We start from the raw sequence: 22,445 nt of genomic DNA, 5'->3' as shown, positions 1-22,445 counted from the left end.
CCACCTGCATAGCTGAGGTCACTTTGTATGCTTGTGCAGTGGCATTTCACTAAGGGGTGAACCAATTTGAATCCTAATGGTAGAAAATTTTCAATTCCAATATTTGGCCAGCAAGAGGAGGAGAGGTGGTGGCGTAAAGTTCCTGACCACCAGTTCCTGTGTCAATGTCCTTGATTAAATTCTAAACCTCTCGGCAGTGTCTCATGAAGTGATGGCATGTGATACTGTTGATGGTGATCCGTCTATTAAAGGGGGATGTTAAGCGAGTCGGCTCCCTTGATGCTATTCAAGAGGAGTAGACTATATGCCAGCAATGGGTTTCCTCCTCTCCCTTCACTTCATCCATCACAACAAAAACACAACAAGACATCGTACAAGCCCTCCTCACAGTTGTTCACATGTTACATGCATGATCCTTAATAATAAGTTGGATGAAAGCAACGCCAAACTATCTTCATTAGGACTTTTCCTAGAATGGCACTGCAGGATTCCTGAATCTGCACCCCTACACTCTTTTCCTGACTATGGAACTACTTTGACATTTTGAATTTCTGGGACGATGTGTCTAATTAAGACGTGTGAAAGTGGCAGCTAAAAAGCTAAATATTGCATTCTCTCTGGTTATCTCTGGAACCACCACAGCTGCCAACAATCAAAAGGAAATAGGTAGCAGGAAACTTAGAAGACAATCAGCTGACTAGTTAACTGATGAGTAAATCAGAGATTCTGCCAAGTGTGTTCGATCTTATTGTTTATAATGCTATCACAGGAGGTGGTGATGAATCAGAAGAGGTGGTCTATTGATGAAAGATAAGCAAAGGACACTGACAATGAGTGTTCTAGTATAATTTATGAAGCACACAGAGAAGTAGGTATGTTGAAGTTTTTATAGTTTCATGTATTATTCTTGCAAAATTTGTTTATGGAAATACTTTTTAGAGATGTCAAAATGAAGATTGTAAGTGTGACAGTTTCTTATAGAGCATTGGACAGAAAACAAGCCATACGCAGCTTGCATGGGCAGTCCTAAGCCACAAGTGCATTAACATTTGGTCTCCATAATCATTTAAAATTATGGCACAAAGATTATTATAATGACGTGGGGCCAAAAAGAAAGGAAATCTTGAAGTACAAGAAACAAGGAATGTGCATGAACATTTCTGAAGACAACTGTATGCAAATATATCAGAAACTTCTAGCAGGGACAGACAAATCAGATCCTGATTACCCATTCCTTTAAACATGACCACTAAACTTGAATTACAGAAAAAGGTATCTTCAGTTATGATCTCTATCTTCTTTGTAGTAGTTTGTTTGTTTTCATGTCTTAACTCTCACACATCTCGTTAATTACACTTGATGAGGGTATTGACTGACCCATACACTTCACTTTCTTCACAATCATTCTCAGTTAATTTTTATATTCACATTCAGTATACAAAACATGGTTCTAAAGGATTAAAAACAGAAATTAGTATAGTATTGGCCACTCATATTTTATGCTCTGTTTAAATGTGTTATTGTCATATATAGTTAACTCACATCTTAAAATGGTAATGGAAAGTCCTTGGTGGAAGATAAATAATGGGAGTAGTAAACATAACAACTCACTAAGTAGCTGAATAGCTGAGACATTTTGAGCCATCAACAAGCACATGAACAAGACTGAGAATATTGCTTCTTCGGAACTATAGGCTACACACGCACCTCTCGGCGACTACATAGTGCCGAATCAAGGTGCAGTGCCTCTCTATGCAGACACTGATTCCACTATACTACATTCAAATCTTCAGGAAGCAATACACAATTAATAAAGAATTTCCTATCCTAGTGAAGCACTGTATTGTTGTTAGAAGCATAAAATTACAGGTGTAATTTAACAAGAGCAGCAGAGGAACCCAATTTCTAATACGTTTTAGTACATAATTCCTTCCCAGATCTATGAAATTGTTAGATTGTTCACACACACACACACACACACACACACACACACACACACAAATGAATGAAGGTTTTGGAAGATGATGCATGATAAGTGACTCAACACTCACCTGAAACTTAGTATGTACAAAACACTACATTACTGAAATTACCAATAACAACTTTTAGAATGATATCACACAGTTTGACATCCTCGTTCGATATATTTTTGGATATAGTTCTCTTCATCACTATGCTACTGGAATTGCAAATAATTAGAAATATCATTTATTAATTACCAGTCTGCTGCATGAATTTCACAATATTCAATCAGTTCCCTGTGTTGCAACATCTGGATGCAGTAGATGGTATTAAGAACAAAACCATAATAATATTATAAAATTTAATAAAGCAAATTTCATTGTTTAGAAGTATTTTGCCGACTGAAAGATTAAAACAGATATATATTAATTGTCTCTCTCTCAGAGTGACTTCTAAGAAATGAATCATTATTTGTTTGTGACTGATGTTACATTATTCCTGAACAAACAGAAATGTCAAAACATGACAATACCTCCATAAAACAGCATCCTTAGAGATATTAATATCTTGACTGACACATTATGCTCCGATTGCTGCCGTATGCTGGCAGCTTTTAGCCACCATCACCCACAGCTTGCTTATGAGCAAGGTACAAGAAGCCAATTGATGAGAGAGCACTAACAAGAAAAATGACATCAAACCATCGGTGGTAGAAATTAAACTGTAGTTCACCCAGGACTTGTGTAATGATGATTCGGTACTCTGGTGGCATGTTCATCCGCATCAGCAACACAGATGACACAAAGTACATGCCCTAGAATGTAATAAAATAAATACAGTATGTTAGAGAGAGGGAACTCAGAGACAAAGCCATTAGACAGTAATAAAGGATGTAATAAATGCAGCATCTTGGACTTCATGGGGGGGAGGGGGGGGGGACAATGTATTCATCTGAGTGTAAAACGGGAAAACAAAGGTGGAGTAAAATATGAATAAAATGACAAAGTCTAATGTAGGGAATGAGAACACATTTGACCGAGACCTTTAAAGGTTTGGATTGTCTCAATGCTCAATGTTTAGCTTTTGGCTGAAATCACAACATTTTCTTTTCTTTTTCTCTCTTTCTCTTTAAGGAAAAAAATAACAGTTAATAGCAAACAATTAAATTAAATTCTGACACACAATTCACTTAAGAATGTTCTCTAATGTTATCCATGGTTGACTGCTTACCTTACATTAATTTCCATGAAATGTCTAGTACATGACATGCAACATTAATATTATACTTCGCTTCTGTTACTGTTAGCTCAACTCTATGAATTCTGAGAATACACATTTATGTGCTTTTAGGGAGGAATTAAAACAAAAAAATATTTTTTTATGATGCAACAAGCCATAGCATTATCTGCACAAGACACTTTTAACTGTGATCATATGAAATATTTCAGTGTTCATCACCTCTGCAACTGACAAGTATTACTAGATGGAGGTGAAGCTTACTTCCCTCAGACCATTTTTCTTTCCACAGCATTCTATGTGTGTGATCGAGTTTCCTTTCCTTGCCTCCTACACTCTGCTCCACCCCATTTAAAACTGGTTAAGAAATACCTACATTCATAGCCCTCTGTTATCCAGAAAAAGGTATGAAACATGAATGAACATTTATTTTATACTACAGTTTTAATTCAAGGACCTGTCTGATGAACAAATGAAAAAAATGATTTTATACAAGGTGTGTATTTAAAGTAAGTACCGTTTTGAAGTTCCACCGTTGCAGCATAATGGTCAGCATTTGGCACATGCACAATGTGCGCCACACTCAATTGGCAAGCCACAAACTCCATTACAGTCATTTGGCATGTTTGTGAGTATCTGAAAGGTCTCCATTGAGAATCCCACTGACTGCAAAATACATGCTGTGCTAAAGATGTGAAAGTGACTGGATTTCATCAGCAGATTAGAGAAGTGTAAGGAGGAAAGATTATAAACGATGGGGTGGTTCGTAAATCAATGATATCTTTTAAAGATGGCAGTACGAATGTGCACAATGAGTAACAAAGTGCATGACATTCAGTAGTTACTGATGATTTGGTGCAGAAAACTGATGAAAAATTGATACAGAAAAGACACTTTACTCTTTCAACATTACCGGTAAGTGTCAAGAAGTGTGCATTATGCAGCTGTTACAAAATGTTTAAATTATGGAAAGTTAAGCTCAAAATGAGTACCAAAAATGCTGACTGAGGTGTACAAAAGCAAATGTGCAGCCAGTTCTTTAACTTTTCTAGAGCAGTACTGTGATGAGGGTGACAAATTTTTAAGCCAAATTGTCACAGCTGATGGAACGTGGGTCACTTACGTTTAACATAAATCAAAGCAGCAATCCATGGAATGACAGCAATCAACATCACCCAAGAAAGTGAAGTTCAAGCAAATAATTTCAGCCCAGAAAAATCCTGTGTACTGTTTTTTTCTCGCGGATTTTTTGAATTGTGATGGGACCATCCACTTTCAGACTTATTGTGAGACATTAGAAAAACTCTGCCATGCAATCCAAAACAAAAGGCATGGCATGCTGAGTAAGGGGATTGTTTTGCTTCATGGGAATGCCTGTCCACACATGGCCAATCGAATTCAAGAGCTGATCATTTGGATGGGAACAACCTGACTACCCACCATAGAGCGCCAATCCAGTGCCCAGTGACTACCACATGTTCCTGCAATTGAAGAGGCTTTTGACTTGTTAGCACTACAATGATGATAACAATGCCAAAATGACCTTGTTGCAATGGTTGTCTAATCAGGTGGCAGTTTTCCATGAGGATGGTATTCAAAAGCTGGTAGTATGAATTGTGTAGAAACTATTGCATGAATTATGTAGAAAAGTAGATTAAAGTACAGGTTTTCATTTAAAAATGAACTTGCTAAGAAAAGTCTAACTGTTTTAGTTTTATTTCAAAACAGTACTTACTTAAAAATACACCTCATGTTTTGTCAGACATGTTTTGCTTCATCTAATCTGCCACATTTCAGTGGTCAAATATGCTGCTTCAACACGACGTATATGTATCCTTCTGCAGCTGGAAACTATTCTCCTGCTATGCTGTACTCTATATGTCATACACACAACAACAAAATCACACAGAAACTTTCTGACAGATTAAAACTGTAAGTCAAACTTTCAGTCAAACCTCACTCATTGAGAAGGTTCATGACTGATACCCTGACTATCACACTGTTTTAATCTTCTTGATAATATTATAAAAGTATATACACTTTGCAGAATATGCTGGAAATAGAATGGCATAGGACTGTGGCACCTGCAGCCTGCCTTGATGCATGTAGGGAAAATTGCAAATGGCACATGAAGAAATGGAGTAGTGGATTGGAAAGGGAAGGGGTATAGAATAAAGGAAGAGGGAGAATGCAGAAAGAACAAGGTGGGAGTGAATTAATTGAGTGAAGTAGGGAAGGAGGTGGGGCATAGTGACAACGGCTGGTGGGGATTTGGGCCATGAAGACAGCACGGTGGAAGGATGTTCTATAATGACAGTTCCCATTTACATCATGAAGATATAGACAATGAAAAAAACTGAACTGGCAGGGGAAGGGGGGCATTCAGATCCAGAAGGTTGTGAAGCAGCCAGTGTAAGTGGGTATTTTATGCTTGGTGGTATGGTCTGCCACTAGGAGGTCTACATTACTTTTGTGTAAATCAGTTTGAAGGTGGCCATTCATTCAGGTGGACCAATGGATGATGGTAATGCACACATAAAAGACCAAGAAAAAGTTACAGCATAATTGGTGTACGACAGAACAGCTTTCACAAATGGTCCTACCTCTGATAGGATGGGATTTTACTGTGACAGGACTTTAACAGGATATACAGAATGGGTCATAGGACAGGTTCTGCACCTGGATGTTCCATATGCATATGACCTGTGTGACAAGGAGTAGTGGTATATGTGTTTTAAGGATTGACTATTGTATTTTGTAGGTTGAGCGGATGGTGGATTACCACTTTGGGTGAGATGGGATGGATTCTGGGAAGGATGTTCCTCATTTCATCGAACAATGAGAGGTAGTCAAAGCCATGTTAGTGGACATTGTTAAGTTGTTCCACTCTGTACTGATCTTCAATAATAGGAGGGAGAAGGGGAGCATAGAGACTATTCTCTGGAGCTGATTTGTGGAGGTGCTTGGAGAATCACTGGCATGTGTGGATATGGCATAGGAGATCAGCTGTGAAGTCGCCATACTGAGCACAGGATTGCTCATCACTAGAGCTGTGCTGTCTGTGAGTGGATGGACTGTATGTGAGAGTCCTCTTAGTGTGGTAAGGATAGCAGCTATCAAAGTGGAATTACTGTTGATGGTTCACAGGTTTTATATGGACAGTAGGTTTTATGGAGTCACTGGAAAGTTGGAGATCAATGACCTCCTTGACACAATGAGACGAAGAGGATTGGCAGAAACGAATAGGAGAGAAAGCATTGAGTCTGTAGAGGAAGGATGGTACAGTGTCCTGGATACAGGACATCATGAAGATATATACAATGAACCTATACCAAGCACGTGTTTCGGATATTGGATATCTGGGCACCATCCTCTGGGCTACTTCTAAAAACTTTGGCATATGGAAGTGTCATGCAGGTGCCTTTGACCATGCCTCAGATTTGTTCATATATCTGCCCTCAAAGGAGAAGTAGTCATGCTGGAGCGGGTGCAATAAGAATATGGTGGTACTACTTAAGCACATAGTCCACTGGGTTTATACTACCTTTCAGCAAGCTTTTGAGATAAGGACCTTCCCTACAAAATGCTTCTTGTCTCTTCCAAAGTGGTATTCCACTGCTCAACCATCAAAGAAATATCCTGGTCCACCTTTGTGCTATGGCTACCCCATCCCTTTACCACATGACCCATATTTTGTGGAAGACTTGGGTGCAAAGCCTATTATATCTATTTCTTCCAGTTCCCTCATGGAGATATCCTACTGTATTAGAGGCAGTGCCACTTGTGAAAGCAGTCCTGCCACATACCCACTCTGCAGTCCTGCCACATACCCACTCTGTTGTACCTTTTGCACAGTTTTATGTGGATATGACCAGCAACCAGCAGTCCACCCATGAGGAAAGTTAACTGCATAGTGGCAGATCATACTGCTGAGCACAACATGCTTACTTCAATGGCTATTTGGTTATGGGAATCCTTCACTTCTCAGTACCAGCTTCTCTGAACTACATAGATGGGAATTGTCCTTTCAAAACATCCCCCAATCCCAAAATCCTCGTGACCTCAGTCTCTGCTTGCCATGTTCCCTAGTCATCCACATGCACACCTGTTCCCAGGAATCCTACTTCCCTCTATTAATCTACATTCACATTCTTCTCTCTGCATTCTGCCTCTTTCTCTATTTATCTCCTCAAACCACTCCTCTACTTTGTGTGCCATATTCAACTTCCGGTGCCTGCATCAGGGTAGGTTCACCAGTCTCTATCCTATCCTATTTTCCATCTTGTTTAAAAATAAAATTTCTTTTGTAAAAAAAAAATGAAACATTTGGAAAGTACTGACTTACCATTATCTGAGCTAGAATGAGAACAATTATGTTCGAGGACTTGCTGCTGGATATAGCATAAAAGAACTGTAACATAAATAAATATAATTAATTGCATTGTTTTGTATATGTTTAAATATTTGTTATATTATTTTCAGCATAATATATTAAAGCTTGATAACAACAGATTCTTTATTTTCACACTGCATGTTTTTAACAAAGCAAAGCTGGTGATAATAGTTATGCCTTTCACATCAATCAAGATACAACTAAAAGGAACAAATTTTAACAAACTTGAAACTTAAAATCTAGTACTTTACCTTTGTAAGTGTCAGAAGAAGACCTCTAATAGAAGTGACCACAATGCAGCCAACAAGAAAGAATGAAATATGTTGTGACCAGAAAGTCACATCAATATTAATGCCGACCCAATGTACTGCAATTTCAATGCCTCTGGTTACTGGATCTTTCTTTCCAACTCTGTCAAAAACTATGTTGATAGTTGACTGTAAAATTAAATTAAATTAAATATAAGAAAAAAAATGAGAAATAGATTTATTGGTACCTGAAAAGATCCAGAAATCTGAAATGATAAGTGAACTTCTGTAGCTGTAAAATAAGAAAGGCTACAAATGAAACTTTACGCTCATCTTTATAGTTACATCCATTTTCAATAACTTGGTGAACAGCGTTACATACATTTGCATACCTTTTATAAAACTTATAAATCTGCAAGCAACTGAATTAAAGAAATCAACCTATTAATGTGCACCAATCCACGTTGCCCTGAACAAGTTGACAAAACTCTGAAATTGTGGGGAGTCCTCTTGACACATGACTGCTCAAACACCTACAGCTCACTGAGATTTATCTGAGTTGACAAATCTCAATCAGCTGTGCCTCAGTTGTGATAAATAGGATTGTCAGATGATATGGGAACCACATAGCACCCCTTTGCTCATCGAGTGTTCCTCAAACCATTTTGACACAGTTCAGGAGAGGCAGGTTGGTGCATTGTTTTGCTAATGGTACAGATCACCTGATGCTACAACAGATGAACAAACGGATGTACATGACTGGATTGCAGACTCTGCAAGATTTGTGTGTGAGACTTCCATTTATCAGGGAGCTCATTTCATCCTGTGTAAAGTATCTATAAGTGAATAACTCCTTACTTACATGAACAGGACCCTTTTAGCAGTTTAAATGCATTAACGCATGTAATCGCACCCTACTAAGAGCTTGTGCTAATGTGCCAAAGCGAGCTGCGAACAATTAGTCTACTGTAAATAAACTTTTCCCATGCTTCAAGCATACTACTGCAGTGTTCCTGTGCCAATCCTCATGAAACTATTGGAAGGTGGCATTTGTACCCCACAGTAGACAGGGAAGAATACTACCCCCAGTAATTAAAGAAAGTAGCATTTGTCATGGCAGACTGGAGAAAGAAAATATTAATATAGTACTAGTTAACTGCAAGAGCATCTATGGAAAGGTGCCAGAACTAGTCTCCCTTATAAACGGTAACAAGGCCCATATAATACCAGGGACATAAACCTGGCTGAAACCAGATGTTAATAGCAATTAAATTCTAAATTCTGACTGGAATATATATTGAAAAGATAGGTCGAATGCCTGTGGTGCAGGCTTGTTTATAGCTGTAAGAAAGGGGAGGCTGGCAAAGCTTATAGGTGACAGTGTAGTGGGTGGTGGTGGGATCACTCATGGAAAAATTCCTGTAGTAGCTGGTATAAAAAGTTGCACCTTTTTTAGATTGAAGTCAGCTGACGGGTACACCTATTTAAAGGAAGTCCCTCTAACTAAGAGCTCACCTTCAGAGGACGTCATGTTTCCAAGTAGAGAAGGAATTAGCATATTTCATCAAAATATAAGAGGTATTAGGGATAAAGTTAGTGAACTGCTTATAGATGTTGACTCTGAAATTATTGGTATGTCAGAGCACCACTTAAATAATTTGGCAATTCAGAGGCTTCCTTTACCAGGATACAAATTAGCTGGCTACTTTTCAAGGAGTTCCTTGTGGGGTGGGTGAGTGGCTATGTACACAAAAAACAGTATTCCATTTGAGCCCATAGACATATCACAGCACTGCAATGGAAACATATTTGAATTTTGTGCAGGGGAAGTTAATTTTAATGAAACTACACTTCTAGTTGTTGTTGTTTATAGGTCCCCTAACTCTGACTTCAGAGCATTTCTGCTCAAGCTAGAGAGGGTTCTTGATACACTTTGTAGGAAGTACGAAAAATTAGTTATATGTGATGACTTCAATATAAATGTTGTATGTGATAGAGCAAGAAAAAGGATGTTGGTAGATTTATTGATTGGTTTAAAGGAGAGGGGGAAGGAACCAAATTGGGAGCTCATCAGTCCCTTGTTCCCAGTAAAATAATTACGCAAGGGAAAGAAGAAAACAAAGGAGATGTACAGCACAACAACAGGAGAACGGAAGAACCAGAAGAATTACAGTAAGACAACCAACACTACTATGGACAAAACAGGCAAAGAAAACCACAGAGAGAAGCAAGAAATAGGTAGAAGGGATAAGAGAGATGATGTCCGTGGCTGACCGACCACGAGAATAAAAAGGAAAAGCCAGCCACTCTGTGACACATTAAAACATCCAGCCTAAAAGCATTAGAGTGGAGAACACAAAGGGACAAAGGACATGTGCAAAAACTTATATAGAATGATAAAACCCACCGTCATGCATAAAATGTAAAACTAAATTAGCTGATGAGCTGTTGTCAGCTAAAATTGATTGCAACGAGTCCGGTAACTGAAGAGTCCATCGCAGGGTGGCGAAAGAAGGACAGCTTACCATGATAAGGGCCACTGCCTGTCGGGCATCGCAACGACACTAAGATGTGTCTTCACGACGCAGGAGGTAACCATGTTTCACCCAAGCGTGGCCAACGCAGAGCTGACAGAGAACCACAGAGTCCCTGCGAGAGGCCCACGTGGAGGTCTTGCACACATTCGTAGTCTCCTTAATGGCACGCAGTTCATTGTGCATACTGAGGTTATGCCATTCTGTCTCCCAAAGACACAAAACCTTGCAACATAGTACTGAACGCAGCACAGATGCAGAGAAGCCGATCTCCACAAACAGTTTCCACGTGGCCTGTTTGGCCAGCCTATCGCCAAGTTCATTGCCTGGGATTCTGACGTGACCTTGGGTCCAGACAAACACCACTGAACAACTGGACCGTTCCAGGGCATAGACAGACTCCTGGATGGTCACTACCAAAGGATGGCAAGAGTAGCACTGGTCGATAGCTTGTAGGCTGCTCAAGGAGTCAGTACACAGAAGAAACAACTCCCCAGGGCATGAACGGATGTGCTCAAGAGCACGAGATATAGCCACCAGCTCGGCAGCGAAAACACTGCAGCCATTGGGCAAGGAATGCTGCTCAGCATGTCCTCCATGGACATATGCGAAGCCGACGTGATCATCAGCCATCAAACCATCTATGTAAACCACTTCATGGCCTCGGTACATGTCAAGAATCGAGAGGAAGTGACAGCAGAGAGCCGCTGGGTTAACTGAGTCCTTAGGGTCATGTGAAAGGTCCAGGCGAAGCTGCACCCCCTAGGTGTACACCATGGAGGTTTATGTGAATGGACCGCAAGTATAAGTGGTAAAGTCGAGGACTCCAGATCGGAAAGAAGGGATCAGACATGAACTGCAATTGGAAGCCCTGATCTGGGCCACTGATGCGGGACAAGAACCGCCGTGGGTCGGAAAAGGAGATGGTAATTTGGATGTGCAGGAGAACTATGAATGTGTGCAATGTAACTGGCCAGCAGTCATTCAAGCCTAACCTGCAATGGAGGGGCTCCGGCCTCCACCAGGGCGCTGGTGACTGGACTCGTCCTAAAAGCTCCTGTTGCTAGGCGATCACCACAATGGTGCACTGGGTCAAGTAAACACAATGCTTAAGGTGCTGCCGAACCATAAGCCACACTCCCAAGGTCAAGGCAGGATTGAACAAGGGCTCTGTACAGCTGCATCAGTGTAGTGTGGTCTGCACCCCTGTTGGTGTTGCTCAGGCAACGGAGGGCATTGAGGTGTTGCCGGCACTTCCGCTTAAGTTGACAGCATTGAAAACCAGTCCTGAGAATTGATATGTCTCCACTACAGTGAGTGGATCATCATTAAGGTAAAGTTCTGGTTCAAAATGAATGGTACGACGCTGACAGAAGTGCATAACACATGGCTTGGTGGCCAAAAACTGGAAACCGTGGGCTAGAGCCCACAACTGCGCCTTGTGGATGGCTCCCTGTAGGCGCCGCTCAGCAACACCAGTACTGGTGGAGCAGTACAAAATGCAGAAGTAGTCTGCAAACAGAGAAGGTGAGACAGATGGCCCTACAGCTGCTGCTAGACCATTAATGGCCACTAAAAATAGATGTACACTCAATACAGAGCCCTGCGGGACCCCAGTCTCCTGGATGTGGGAGGAACTATGCGAAGCACCAACTTGGACATGGAAAGTAGGAAGTGACAGGAAATTTCGGATAAAAATCAGAAACGGGCCTTCGAGACCCCACTCATATAATGTGGCAAGGGTATGATGTTGCAGATAGTGTCACACACTTTTCATAAATCAGAAAATGACAGCAACCAGGTGTTGGCGTCTTGAAAGGGCTGTTCGGATGGCAGCATCAAAGGACACAAGATTATCAGTGGTAGAGCGACCCTGGCAGACGCCGACCTGATATGGAGCCTGTAGACCACTTGACTCCAGGACATAACCCAACTGCCAACACACCATATGTTCCAGCAGCTTACAAAGAACATTGGTGAGGCTGATGGGCTGATAGCTATCCACACCATGTGGGTTTTTACTGGGTTTGAGCACCGGAATGATGTTCCTCTCCTGCCATTGCGATGGAAAGATGCCGTCACACCAGATCTGGTTGAATATGATGAGAAGATGTCACTAGTAGTCAGATGAGAGATGTTTAATCATCTGACTGTGGATCTGATCTGGCCCAGGAGCAGTGTCGGGGCAATGTGTAAGGCCACTGAGGAGCTCCCACTCTGTAAATGGGGCATTATAGGATTCACTGTGGCATGTAGTGAACAAGAGGACTTTCCCTTCCAGTCACCGTTTGAGAGTGCAAAAGGCTGAGAGGTAATTCTCCGACGCAGAGGCTCGAGCATAGTGCTCAACAAAGTGCTCAGCAACCGCGACTGCATTGGTAGATAACACGCCATTTATGTTAACACCAGGAACACCTGTTGGGGTTTGGTACACGAAAACACATTTGATCCTTGCCCAGACTTGGGAAGGTGACATATGGCACCCAATGGTTGAGACGTATATCTCCCAGCATGCCTACTTCCATCGTTTGATAAGTTGGCGAACGCGGGCACGCAGCCATTTAAAAGCTACGACGTGCTCCAGGGAAGGGTGCCGCTTATCCCGCTGCAGAGCTCGCCAACGCTCCTTAATTGCTTCAGCGAGTTCCGGGGACCACCAAGGGACTGGCTTTCGCTGGGGGCACGCTAAAGAGCGAGGGATCATGTTTTCTCCCACAGAAAAGATTGCTGTAGTCACCTGCTCAACCATCACATCAATGTTCCCCTGTGGGGGAGATTCAATGGTGACAGCAGAGGTGAAAGTTTCCGGTCCACCTTCTTCAAGGCCTATCTGGTCAGGCGTCCATGGGCCTGACACCGGGGCAGTGACAGGAAGATGGGGAACTGGTCACTACCACACAGGTCACTACCACACAGGTCGTCATGTGCTCTCTAGTGAATACATGGGAGAAGTCCTGGACTGCAAATTGATAAATCAATGACAGAGTAGCTACCATGAACCACACTGAAATGTGAGGTGGCCCCAGTATTTAAGAGGCAGAGGTCGAACTGAGACAGTAAAGTTTCGAAATCTCTGCCTCGGCCAGTAAAAATGGTGTCACCCTACAAGGGGTTATGAGCGTTAATATCTCTCAAAAGTAGGAAAGGTTTAGGGAGCTGATCAATCAGTGCAGCTAATACATTCAGTGGTATTGCACCATCTGGACGAGGATATACATTGCAGACAGTTATTTCCTGCGTCATCCTTATTCTGACAGCCACAGCTTCAAGAGGGGTTTGAAGAGGCACATTTCCATTACAGACTGAGTTTAAGACGTAAACCAAACTCCACCTGACACTTGATTATAGTCACTAAGGTTCCTGTAATACCCCTTATAGCTATAGAGGGCAGGGGTCTGCATTGTCAGGAACCAGGTTTCCTGGAGGGCAATGCAGAAAGCAGGTGTAAGGCTTAACAGTTGCCGTATCTCAGTCAGGCGGTGGAAAAAACCACTGCAATTCCACTGGAGGATGATGTCATCATGAGACTGGAAAGGCATGGAACATTCAATGAGACAGTTTACGCCTCAAGGTCACCTGCTGCCACCCCCAACTTATTGCCTGAGCAGTCCAAATCCATTGTGTCTGAGGGTCCGGTGAGACCTAGGTCCTCAGTGGACTCCAGAATCTCCACCTCATCCGCAGACGCACAGCATGTAGGTAGCAGTAGTGTGGGTGCCACCGCAATTCCCTTGGTCTTGGGGATCTTCTTTTTGCATTTCTTTCGCTGCTCCTTGGGTTTTCCTAGCTGGGAAGACTTCACTGATTCAGTATCTGGGACTGAGGATATGCGTAAAGCCCTAAGACCAGCTGCTTTTGGGCTCTTCAGTCACTGCCAGGTGTCATCTTTTCCACTAGCAAAAACCTGGGAAGGGAGTGACCCAAGGGACCCCTTCCTAACGAGAGGAGTCAAAGAAGACTTACGCTTCTCTGGCACAGAAAGGGAGTCTGATATCCCTGATGGTTGGAGGGGGGTGGGAAGCAGGTGTTGCTCCTGAAGTAGTAGGTGGTGCAGGAGCAACAGGGAGGGAAGTGTACAGTTCTGTTATAGAAGTCGTTTAACAACTGAAAATGCTATAGTCTCTTTTCTCTGTGAGGTACTGAATGGGTTAAACAAATGGTTTCAAATGCTAGGCAATTTTTTTGTAAACTACGGTATTTGGTTGTGTTGATCACAAAATATTGCTCCAGAAGTTGGACCATTATGTATTACAGAGAGTAGCTCACAATTGGTTCACCTCTTACTTTAGCAACAGACAGCAAAAGGTCATTATTCACTATGTTGAGAATGGGTGTGATGTGAGGTGTGAGTGGGGTACAGTCAAGTGGGGGGAGGCTTAGGGATCAGTGTTGGGGATACTCCTGTCCTTATTTATATAAATATGCCCTCTAGTGTTACGGCTAACTCTAAAATATTTCAAATATTTCTATTTGCTGATGACACTAGCTTGGTAGTAAAGGATGTTGTGTGCAACATTGGTTCTGTTTCAAATAGTGCAGTTCATGACATAAGTTCATGGCTTGTAGAAAATAAACTAACGCTAAATCACAGTGAGACTTAGTTATTACAGTTTCTAGCACACAATTCAACAAAACCTGACATTTTAATTTCACAGAATGGGCATATGATTAGTGAAACTGAACAGTTCAAATTTATAGGTGTTCAGATAGATAGTAAAGTGACATGGAAAGCCCATGTTCAGGAGCTTGTTCAAAGTCTTAATGCTTCCATTTTTACTATTCAAATGTTATCTGAAGTGAGTGTTTGTCCGACACTAAAATTAGTCTACTTTGCTTATTTTCATTTGCTTAAGTCATATGGTATTATATTTTGGGGTAACTCTTCCCATTCTAAACGGATATTTTTGGCTCAGAAACGGGCGGTTTGGGCAGTAAGTGGTGTAAGTTCACGAATCTCTTGTTGACCCCTGTTCACGAGTCTCGGTGAAAACAGCCACGAAAGCCTGATATTTTTGCATAGCAAGAGTGATAAGAAACAGTTTCAGATCACCTGAGTGATTATCACAAGTTGTGAGGGATGGAAAAAACTCACCGTGGCTTACCAAACGTGTTAGAAAATTGTTACAAAAGCGAAGGTAACTACACTGTAAATTTAAACATAGCCAACATTTCTTCTATCTACTGATTTAACACAAAATCATAAAAAGTTTTGGTCTTATGTTAAATCAGTAAATGGATCAAAGCCCTCTGTTCAGACACTCGGTGATCATAATGGCATCAAAATTGATGATAACACAGAAAAGGCTGAAACACTAAACACTGTTTTCCAAAACTATTTTAATAAGCAAGATTACACTCTAGTTCCTTCTTTAAATCATCCATGAACTTCAGAATGACAGATATCAAAATAAGTGGCCATGGGATAGAAAAGCAAGTGAAATTACTCAACAGAGGAACACGCACTGGACCTGACAGCATACCAATACGATTCTACTTAAGAGTATGAGAAAGAACTTGCTCCTTTTCTACTAGCAGTTTACCATAGGTTGCCAGAGGACCGAAGAGTTCCTAATGATTGGAAAAAAGTGCAGGTCATTCCCGTTTTCACGAAGTGTCATCGAACTGATACGCAAACCTATAAGCCTATATCTCTGACCTCAGGCTGTTGTACAATTTTGAACTTGCTTTACACTCACGTATTACATTTTGGGAGACCAAAACTCTCCTCTGCAGGAACCAACATGGGTACTGAAAACAATGATAATATGAAACCCAGTTTGCTTTGTCCATCCTGAGGGCCAGAAAGCAGTAGGTCCTAGAATTTAAGTTGATGCTGTGCTCCTTGACTTCTAGAAGACATTTGTTACAGTTTCACACCACTGCCTACTGAACACAATATGAGCATAGAGTATCAGATAGTTTGAGTGATTGAGTTGAAAAGTTTATAGCACAGAATATCATTCTCAAAAGAGAAAAATATTCAGATGTAAAAGTAACTTTTAGCATACCCCAAGGGAGGACCATTATTTTTCACAACATACATATATGACCTACTGGATAACATGGGATGTTCCATGACACTTTTTGTGAACTATGGTAGTGCATAAGAAAAGCTGCAACACTAGAAAACTGTAGCAAAATGCAGGATTGACACTTGGTGCAAGGAGCGCCAACTGATCATAAACATGAAAATGTAATACACTTCATATAAATAAAGAAGAAAGACCCATTATTATAAGATTACACAATTGCAGAACAATTACTGGAAGCAGCTACATCCGTAAAATATCTAGGAGTATACATACAGAGTTATTTAAAGTGGAACAACCAGATAAAACTTACAGCAGGTAAGTCAGATGCCAGATTGAGATTCAGTGTAAGGATCCTCAGGAAATGTAGCCCACCCGCAAAGAAGACAGCTAAAAAAAAACTTGTTTGACAAGTAATTGAATATTGCTTGCCATTCTGGGGTCCGTACCAGATAGGATCAATAGAAGAAACAGAGAAACCCAAAAGTTCATTTACTAAGCATGAAAGCATCATGGAGGTGCTCAGCCAACTGCAGTGGCAAATGCTGCAAGAGAGGTTTCCTGCATCACAGTATGGGTTACTGTTAAAGATACGAGAGCTTTGAGTAGACCAACATATTGTTTCCTTCTCCATATACCTCACAAAAAGATCACAACTGTAAAATTAGCGAGATTCAAGTTCATATGGCATTTTACCCTAATTGTTCTTCCCAAAAATTGTTCGCTAGTGGAACAGGAAAAGGGAGAAGTGACAATGGTCCACAAAATAACCACAACCACATGCTGTAGAAGCGCATTTACACCTGTGCAACTTTCTATGAACATTACGTGAATGTGGCCATTCCATGAAATGGCAATGAGGTGCATGTGCTGGTGCAAAGTCATGCATGCCTTCATTTGTGCACACGGTGTCCAGTGCAAAGTCACAGGACACCCCATCCTAGATGGGGAGACACATGCAATGGTCTTACATCTGTCCATGGTTCTCTCCATCTGGTGCCTTGTTTTACTATATTTCACTGTTGGAAGATTCAAGTTTTTTGCACACATTTAAATTTGCCATCGCATTAGCACTGTGGCTGAGAGGCCTAACTAGAAACACATGGACTTTGAACAGTATCATTGTGCATTTCCTATTTCCTGCCTAGTGAGGGACTGTTACTGTGAGCATTTGCATTTGGGTGTCTGTGAGGTTGCATGAATGTAGTCTTATTAGAAGAAGAGCAAGAGCTCAAAAGCTAGTGTTAACTGTTTTCTATTGTGTTCTTCTGTGAACAAGCACCAATCCCCTATAGGTAAGTGACTGCCTTCCCCTTATTTTGCACATTTTCCATATAGCAATTTCCATTGTTGTTATATGAACTTCAAGTATTGAGACAATTTAATAGGATAGATAAAATATCAACTCAGGCAGCAGAACACACACACAAAAGACGGTTGTAATTAGGCAAGCTTTCAGAGCCAGTGGCTCCTTCTGGCAAAACGTTTGAAGGGGAAGGAAAAGTACTGGAGAGACCTTGGAAAAGGAGTGGATTTTCACAATATACATACACGACTTACAGGATAACAGAACCGCAGGTCAAGTGAGAGTTACTACATAGGATGAGAAGGAACTGCATTGGATGAGAGTTGAGAACCTGAGAGCTTAAAGGTGGAATACAGGGTAATATGCAAGACAGATATTACTATCATGCATTAGCTAATAAGAGTGAACACTACATGCACTGTATGTAACAATGGAGGAAGGGGGGGGCAGTGAAAAATAGATGAGTAAGACAATGAAAGATGTAGAAAACTCAAACGGAGAGACGGAAACAATAGTTACTGTGAAGAAATGCTGAGAAGGAAGAAATTAACGAAAATTAAGGCCAGTTGGGTGGTGAAAACCAAGGATGTGTTGTAGCCCTAGTTCCCACTTGTGGAGTTCTGAGAAACTGGTGTCTGGGGGAAGAATCCAGATGGCGCGTGTGGTGAAAAAGGTGTCGAGATCACAGCTGTCTTGTTGTAGAGCATGCTCTGCAACAGGATATTGCATGTTGCAACTATACACTCTCTCCCTATGCCCATTCATCTTAATTGATAATTTTGTGATAGTCATGCCAATGTAATAGGACAAACAGTGTTTACATAAAAGCTGGTATATGACGTGTGTCATTTCACATGTGGCTCTCCCTTTGAGAGTATATGCTTTGCCAATTACAGGGCTGCTGTAGGTAGTGGCAGGAGGGTGCATAGAGCTTGTCTTGCAGCGGGGACAGTCACAGGGATAGGAGACATAGGTTAGGGAGATGGGTGCAGAAGGAACATAGGGTCTGACAAGAATATTGCAGAGATTGGGAGGGTGACAAACAGCTATTCTAGGTGTGGTCAGTAAAATCTCAGACAGAATGGATCACATTTCAGGGCATGAGATTAGGAAGTCACAGCCCTCTCTAAGTAGCTGATTTACACATTCCAGACCAGGATAATACTGAGTCACCGGTGGTGTGCTCCAAAATTGTGTTTCTGGAGAGATCTGCAGTACCAGTATTGGATGTGATGGCCTGGGAAATCTGCTTCTGACATAGGCTGCATCTGAACAAATATGTTTGCCTCGGATACCAGGGCTGTATAGGAGGGAACGTTTGACATGGAAAGGTTGGCAACTGACAAAATGTAAGTACTGTTGTTTGTTGGTAGGTTTAATGTGGATGGAAGTGAGCAGCTGGCCTTCAGTGAGGGCGAGATCAACATCAAATAAAGTGGCATGGGATTTGGAATAGGAGAATGTGAAAATTAATTGGGAGAAGGCGTTCAGAGATTCCTGGAATTTCAACAGGTCAGCCTCACCATGAGTCCACATGGTAAAGATATCATCAATGCATCTAAACCAAACCAGGGTCGAAGACTCATGGATCCCAGGAAAATCACCTCTAAGCACCCCATGAAAAGGTTGTCATAGGAAGGAGCCACTCTGGTTCCCATGGTCTTACCCCTGATCTGTTTGTGTGTCTGCCCCTTAAAGGTGAAGTTGATTTAGGTGAGTGGGAAGAACATTGTAGGTCTGGAATCAGGTGGGCACTGACTGAGGAAATGTTCAGCATCAGAAAGACCATGTCCATGGGGAACATTGTTATAGAGCAGTGGTTCCCAACAGGTGATACGTGGACCCCCAGGTGTCCGCGAGCTATGCCAGAGGGGTCCGCAAGATGCTATTAGAATAAAAAATATATTAAATATATTTCGTATGATAACAGATTTTTTGTTTTGGCCACTTCCTGCATGAGCAGGGCTTTAGTGGACGCTAACTTTTGCGTCTCAGCATCTTCCTAGAGCCAACTGACACTAGCACACTCTAGCGCAAAACTTGAATTAGATAGAGGCAAATAGTTCTGCTGTATTCCGTTAGACTGCGCGTGCTGCCTCTTTGCAGCTGACAACTGACAGTCACATTACACAGAAACTCACATTTCAGACGACAATCGGCCACTGTTAATTTATTGCCAGTGCTTTCACAGACCATGTTGTTTACATATTCATTATTCTGTATTAAAACAGTAGTGTTTGTAAAGCGTTGTTTTTCGCAGAAGCTACAGATCGCGTAGTTAAAAATGGACTGTCAGTTAAAAAGTGGTTCATTAAAATGAGAAAGGCCTACATATGAAGAGGAAGATAATGCATCTGATGTTCAAGCAAGTAAGTCAGTGACTCTTGAACCAAAGTTGTCAGTGTCCATTGAACCTAAATCATCGGCGTCCCTTGAACCTAACCATTCCAAGATCAGTGTTAAGCTTACTGGAAAAATCAGAAAATATAACTATGATTACTTGGAAATCAGTTTTATGTTCACTGGACCTGAGCAACAGCCTAAACCTCAATGTGTAATTTGATATTAAAGCCTTTCGAACGAGTGTATGAAACCAGAAAAACTCTGGTGTCATCTTGAAACAAAGTAACCAGAGTACAAAAGTAAGTCATTTGATTTTTCAAGAATAAATTAGGAGAGTTAAAAACATCTCATAAAACAATTACCAAACACTGTGGTGCAAATGTAAATGAAAACGCAACCCTTGCATCTTACGAGGTGGCTCAGCTTGTTGCTAAATGTGGAAAAAACCACACAATTGCTGAGGAACTTATACTGCCATCAGAAATAATACTTTGTGAGAGAATGTTAGGTGACGCAGCTGCTAAGGTAATAGGAATTTTCCCGCTCTCAAATAATACTGTTCAAAGACGAATTACTGATATGGCAGTTAACATAGAAGAAACATTGCTAGCTAGACTTTGCACGAGTGACACGTACACTCTACAATTGGATGAAAGAAAAGACATATCAAAAAAAGCTATAATGTTGGTTTTCGCACGATTCTTATGGGAGGACCAAGTGTTCAAAGATTTTCTTTTTTCATGTGAACTACTGCATACAACAGCAGATGATATTTTTACTGCATAAAATAAAGTCAATGTCTGGCAAAAAAACAGGACTTCTAGCTCGTATCAAAGCAGTAGCCCCTGAGGTGAAATGGAAGCCTTAGTAGACAAAAGATTGCCTGAACCTTTGCAAAAGATACTTTACGAAGCAGTTCAAATCATCAACTACATTAAAACTCGACATCAGTCATGGATTTCATGGTTGGTATCTTTGATATAGGAGGGGAGTCTTTGTACTATGAGTTGCAGATGTTGATCAACTAAGTCAGATATATGTTCGGTGGGTGGGCCAACAGCTTTAGGATGGCCAGGATGATTAGATTTGTGAATCTTAGGAAGAAGGTAAAAGATTGGGGTGCATATTTTGGGTGGAGGTGAGATGTTCTATGGATTGAGATGTTAGTGCTTGTGAGGGGCCTGAGGTTTTGAGGGCAATTCGAAACACAGGGACGGGATCTTGATGGCAACCGCTATAAGAAGAGTGCCAGACAGCTGGCGTAGACCTTCACTAACATACTCCTTTCGGTCAAATACTACAGCAGTAGATCCTTTGTCCACAAAGCATCAAGTAGATATTTTTCACTGCTATATCTGTAAAGCAGTCACTTAAGAATTGGCCATATTTTTAAGTGTAATTACATCAAAAAGCCTTTAAACTGACTCAACAGTTATGATATACCACACGAATAATATGTGTAACATGTAACTAACTGAGGTATAATATGTCTACTTAGCTTATACTTACTATAAATATCTTCCACATACAGTAAAGTGAGAAGAAGTACCCTAGGAAGTTGAAATACTTCCCCTTCCATGTATTGGACCACTCAGCTCGTTCCTGCATGTTATGCAGGTCATGTGCTTCCAGAAAAAGCTGCCTGCTCAATTCCTCCAGTCCAGCTATTTCTTGTTTCAGCTGAGACACATCTGAGAATAACTGTCAAGGTCCTTGTAGTGATGATTACAAAGAAAGGTAGGGACAGTTTTTTATGTTCTGAAAAGCAGTTTCAATGCGTGAACATGCTCTGTTCTACTAGAAAATGCTCCGTTCTACTACATCTAGTGAAGAAAATTATTTTCTAATGATCAAATTCAATTCTTATTATTAATTAAAATTTCTCAGTGATAATAATACATCAGCAATAATATGTGGAAACTATACAAAGCCTATGGCAGTAAATACTGTAACATTTTCATAGTGTCTGCTTGTATATTTTGATTTATGTGTACAATTAGATGAATACTCCTCAACAGGAACAAATTTTTCTTTAATGACAAAATTTTTCTTTGGTTAGTAAGATTTTATATACTCAGTATTTTAGAATATGGATGTCTTAATTTTTCTTTCTACACTGTGTGTTAGTTTGGTTCATAAAATAAGTCCTCTAACTGTTACGCTGAATTTCAGTACTTACCTATTCAAGTGATAATCATGCTTCTCTTTGTGTTCCAACTTCCAGTATCTTAATGGCATTATTTGTTTTTTTCTTCGTATGTCTCAAGCTTTGTATAGTTCCTACATATTATTGCTTATACTATAATACTGCTAATACTAATGCTTATATTGATATCTTGTGTACCTTAAAGATTCAAGGCCACATGCAATGATACTGTGTGCACTAAAAGGTTC

General features: G+C 40.9%; 1 protein-coding gene across 2 annotated transcripts in view; it reads right to left on the bottom strand.

The window, feature by feature from the left end:
- The window catches only part of LOC126458089 (Golgi pH regulator A), a 105,347-nt gene that overhangs the window by 12,098 nt on the left and 70,804 nt on the right, over nucleotides 1-22,445 (bottom strand). The window contains exons 6-9 of one of the 2 annotated variants that reach the window (XR_007585573.1): nucleotides 21,561-21,742; nucleotides 7,843-8,028; nucleotides 7,544-7,609; nucleotides 2,495-2,776 (exon numbers count right to left, since the gene is read on the bottom strand). Coding sequence is in view for 1 of the 2 variants with exons in the window: in XM_050094907.1 (XP_049950864.1) it covers nucleotides 2,576-2,776; nucleotides 7,544-7,609; nucleotides 7,843-8,028; nucleotides 21,561-21,742 (635 nt within the window). In the remaining variant the exon portion in view is untranslated. Of the gene's footprint in view, nucleotides 1-2,192; nucleotides 2,777-7,543; nucleotides 7,610-7,842; nucleotides 8,029-21,560; nucleotides 21,743-22,445 lie in introns of those variants that run through there. The other variant, XM_050094907.1, reaches the window with a different exon arrangement.

This window comes from Schistocerca serialis, chromosome 2 (genome assembly GCF_023864345.2).
Source record: "Schistocerca serialis cubense isolate TAMUIC-IGC-003099 chromosome 2, iqSchSeri2.2, whole genome shotgun sequence".
Lineage (NCBI taxonomy): Eukaryota > Metazoa > Arthropoda > Insecta > Orthoptera > Acrididae > Schistocerca > Schistocerca serialis.
This window is presented reverse-complemented; position numbering and strand designations above follow the sequence as displayed.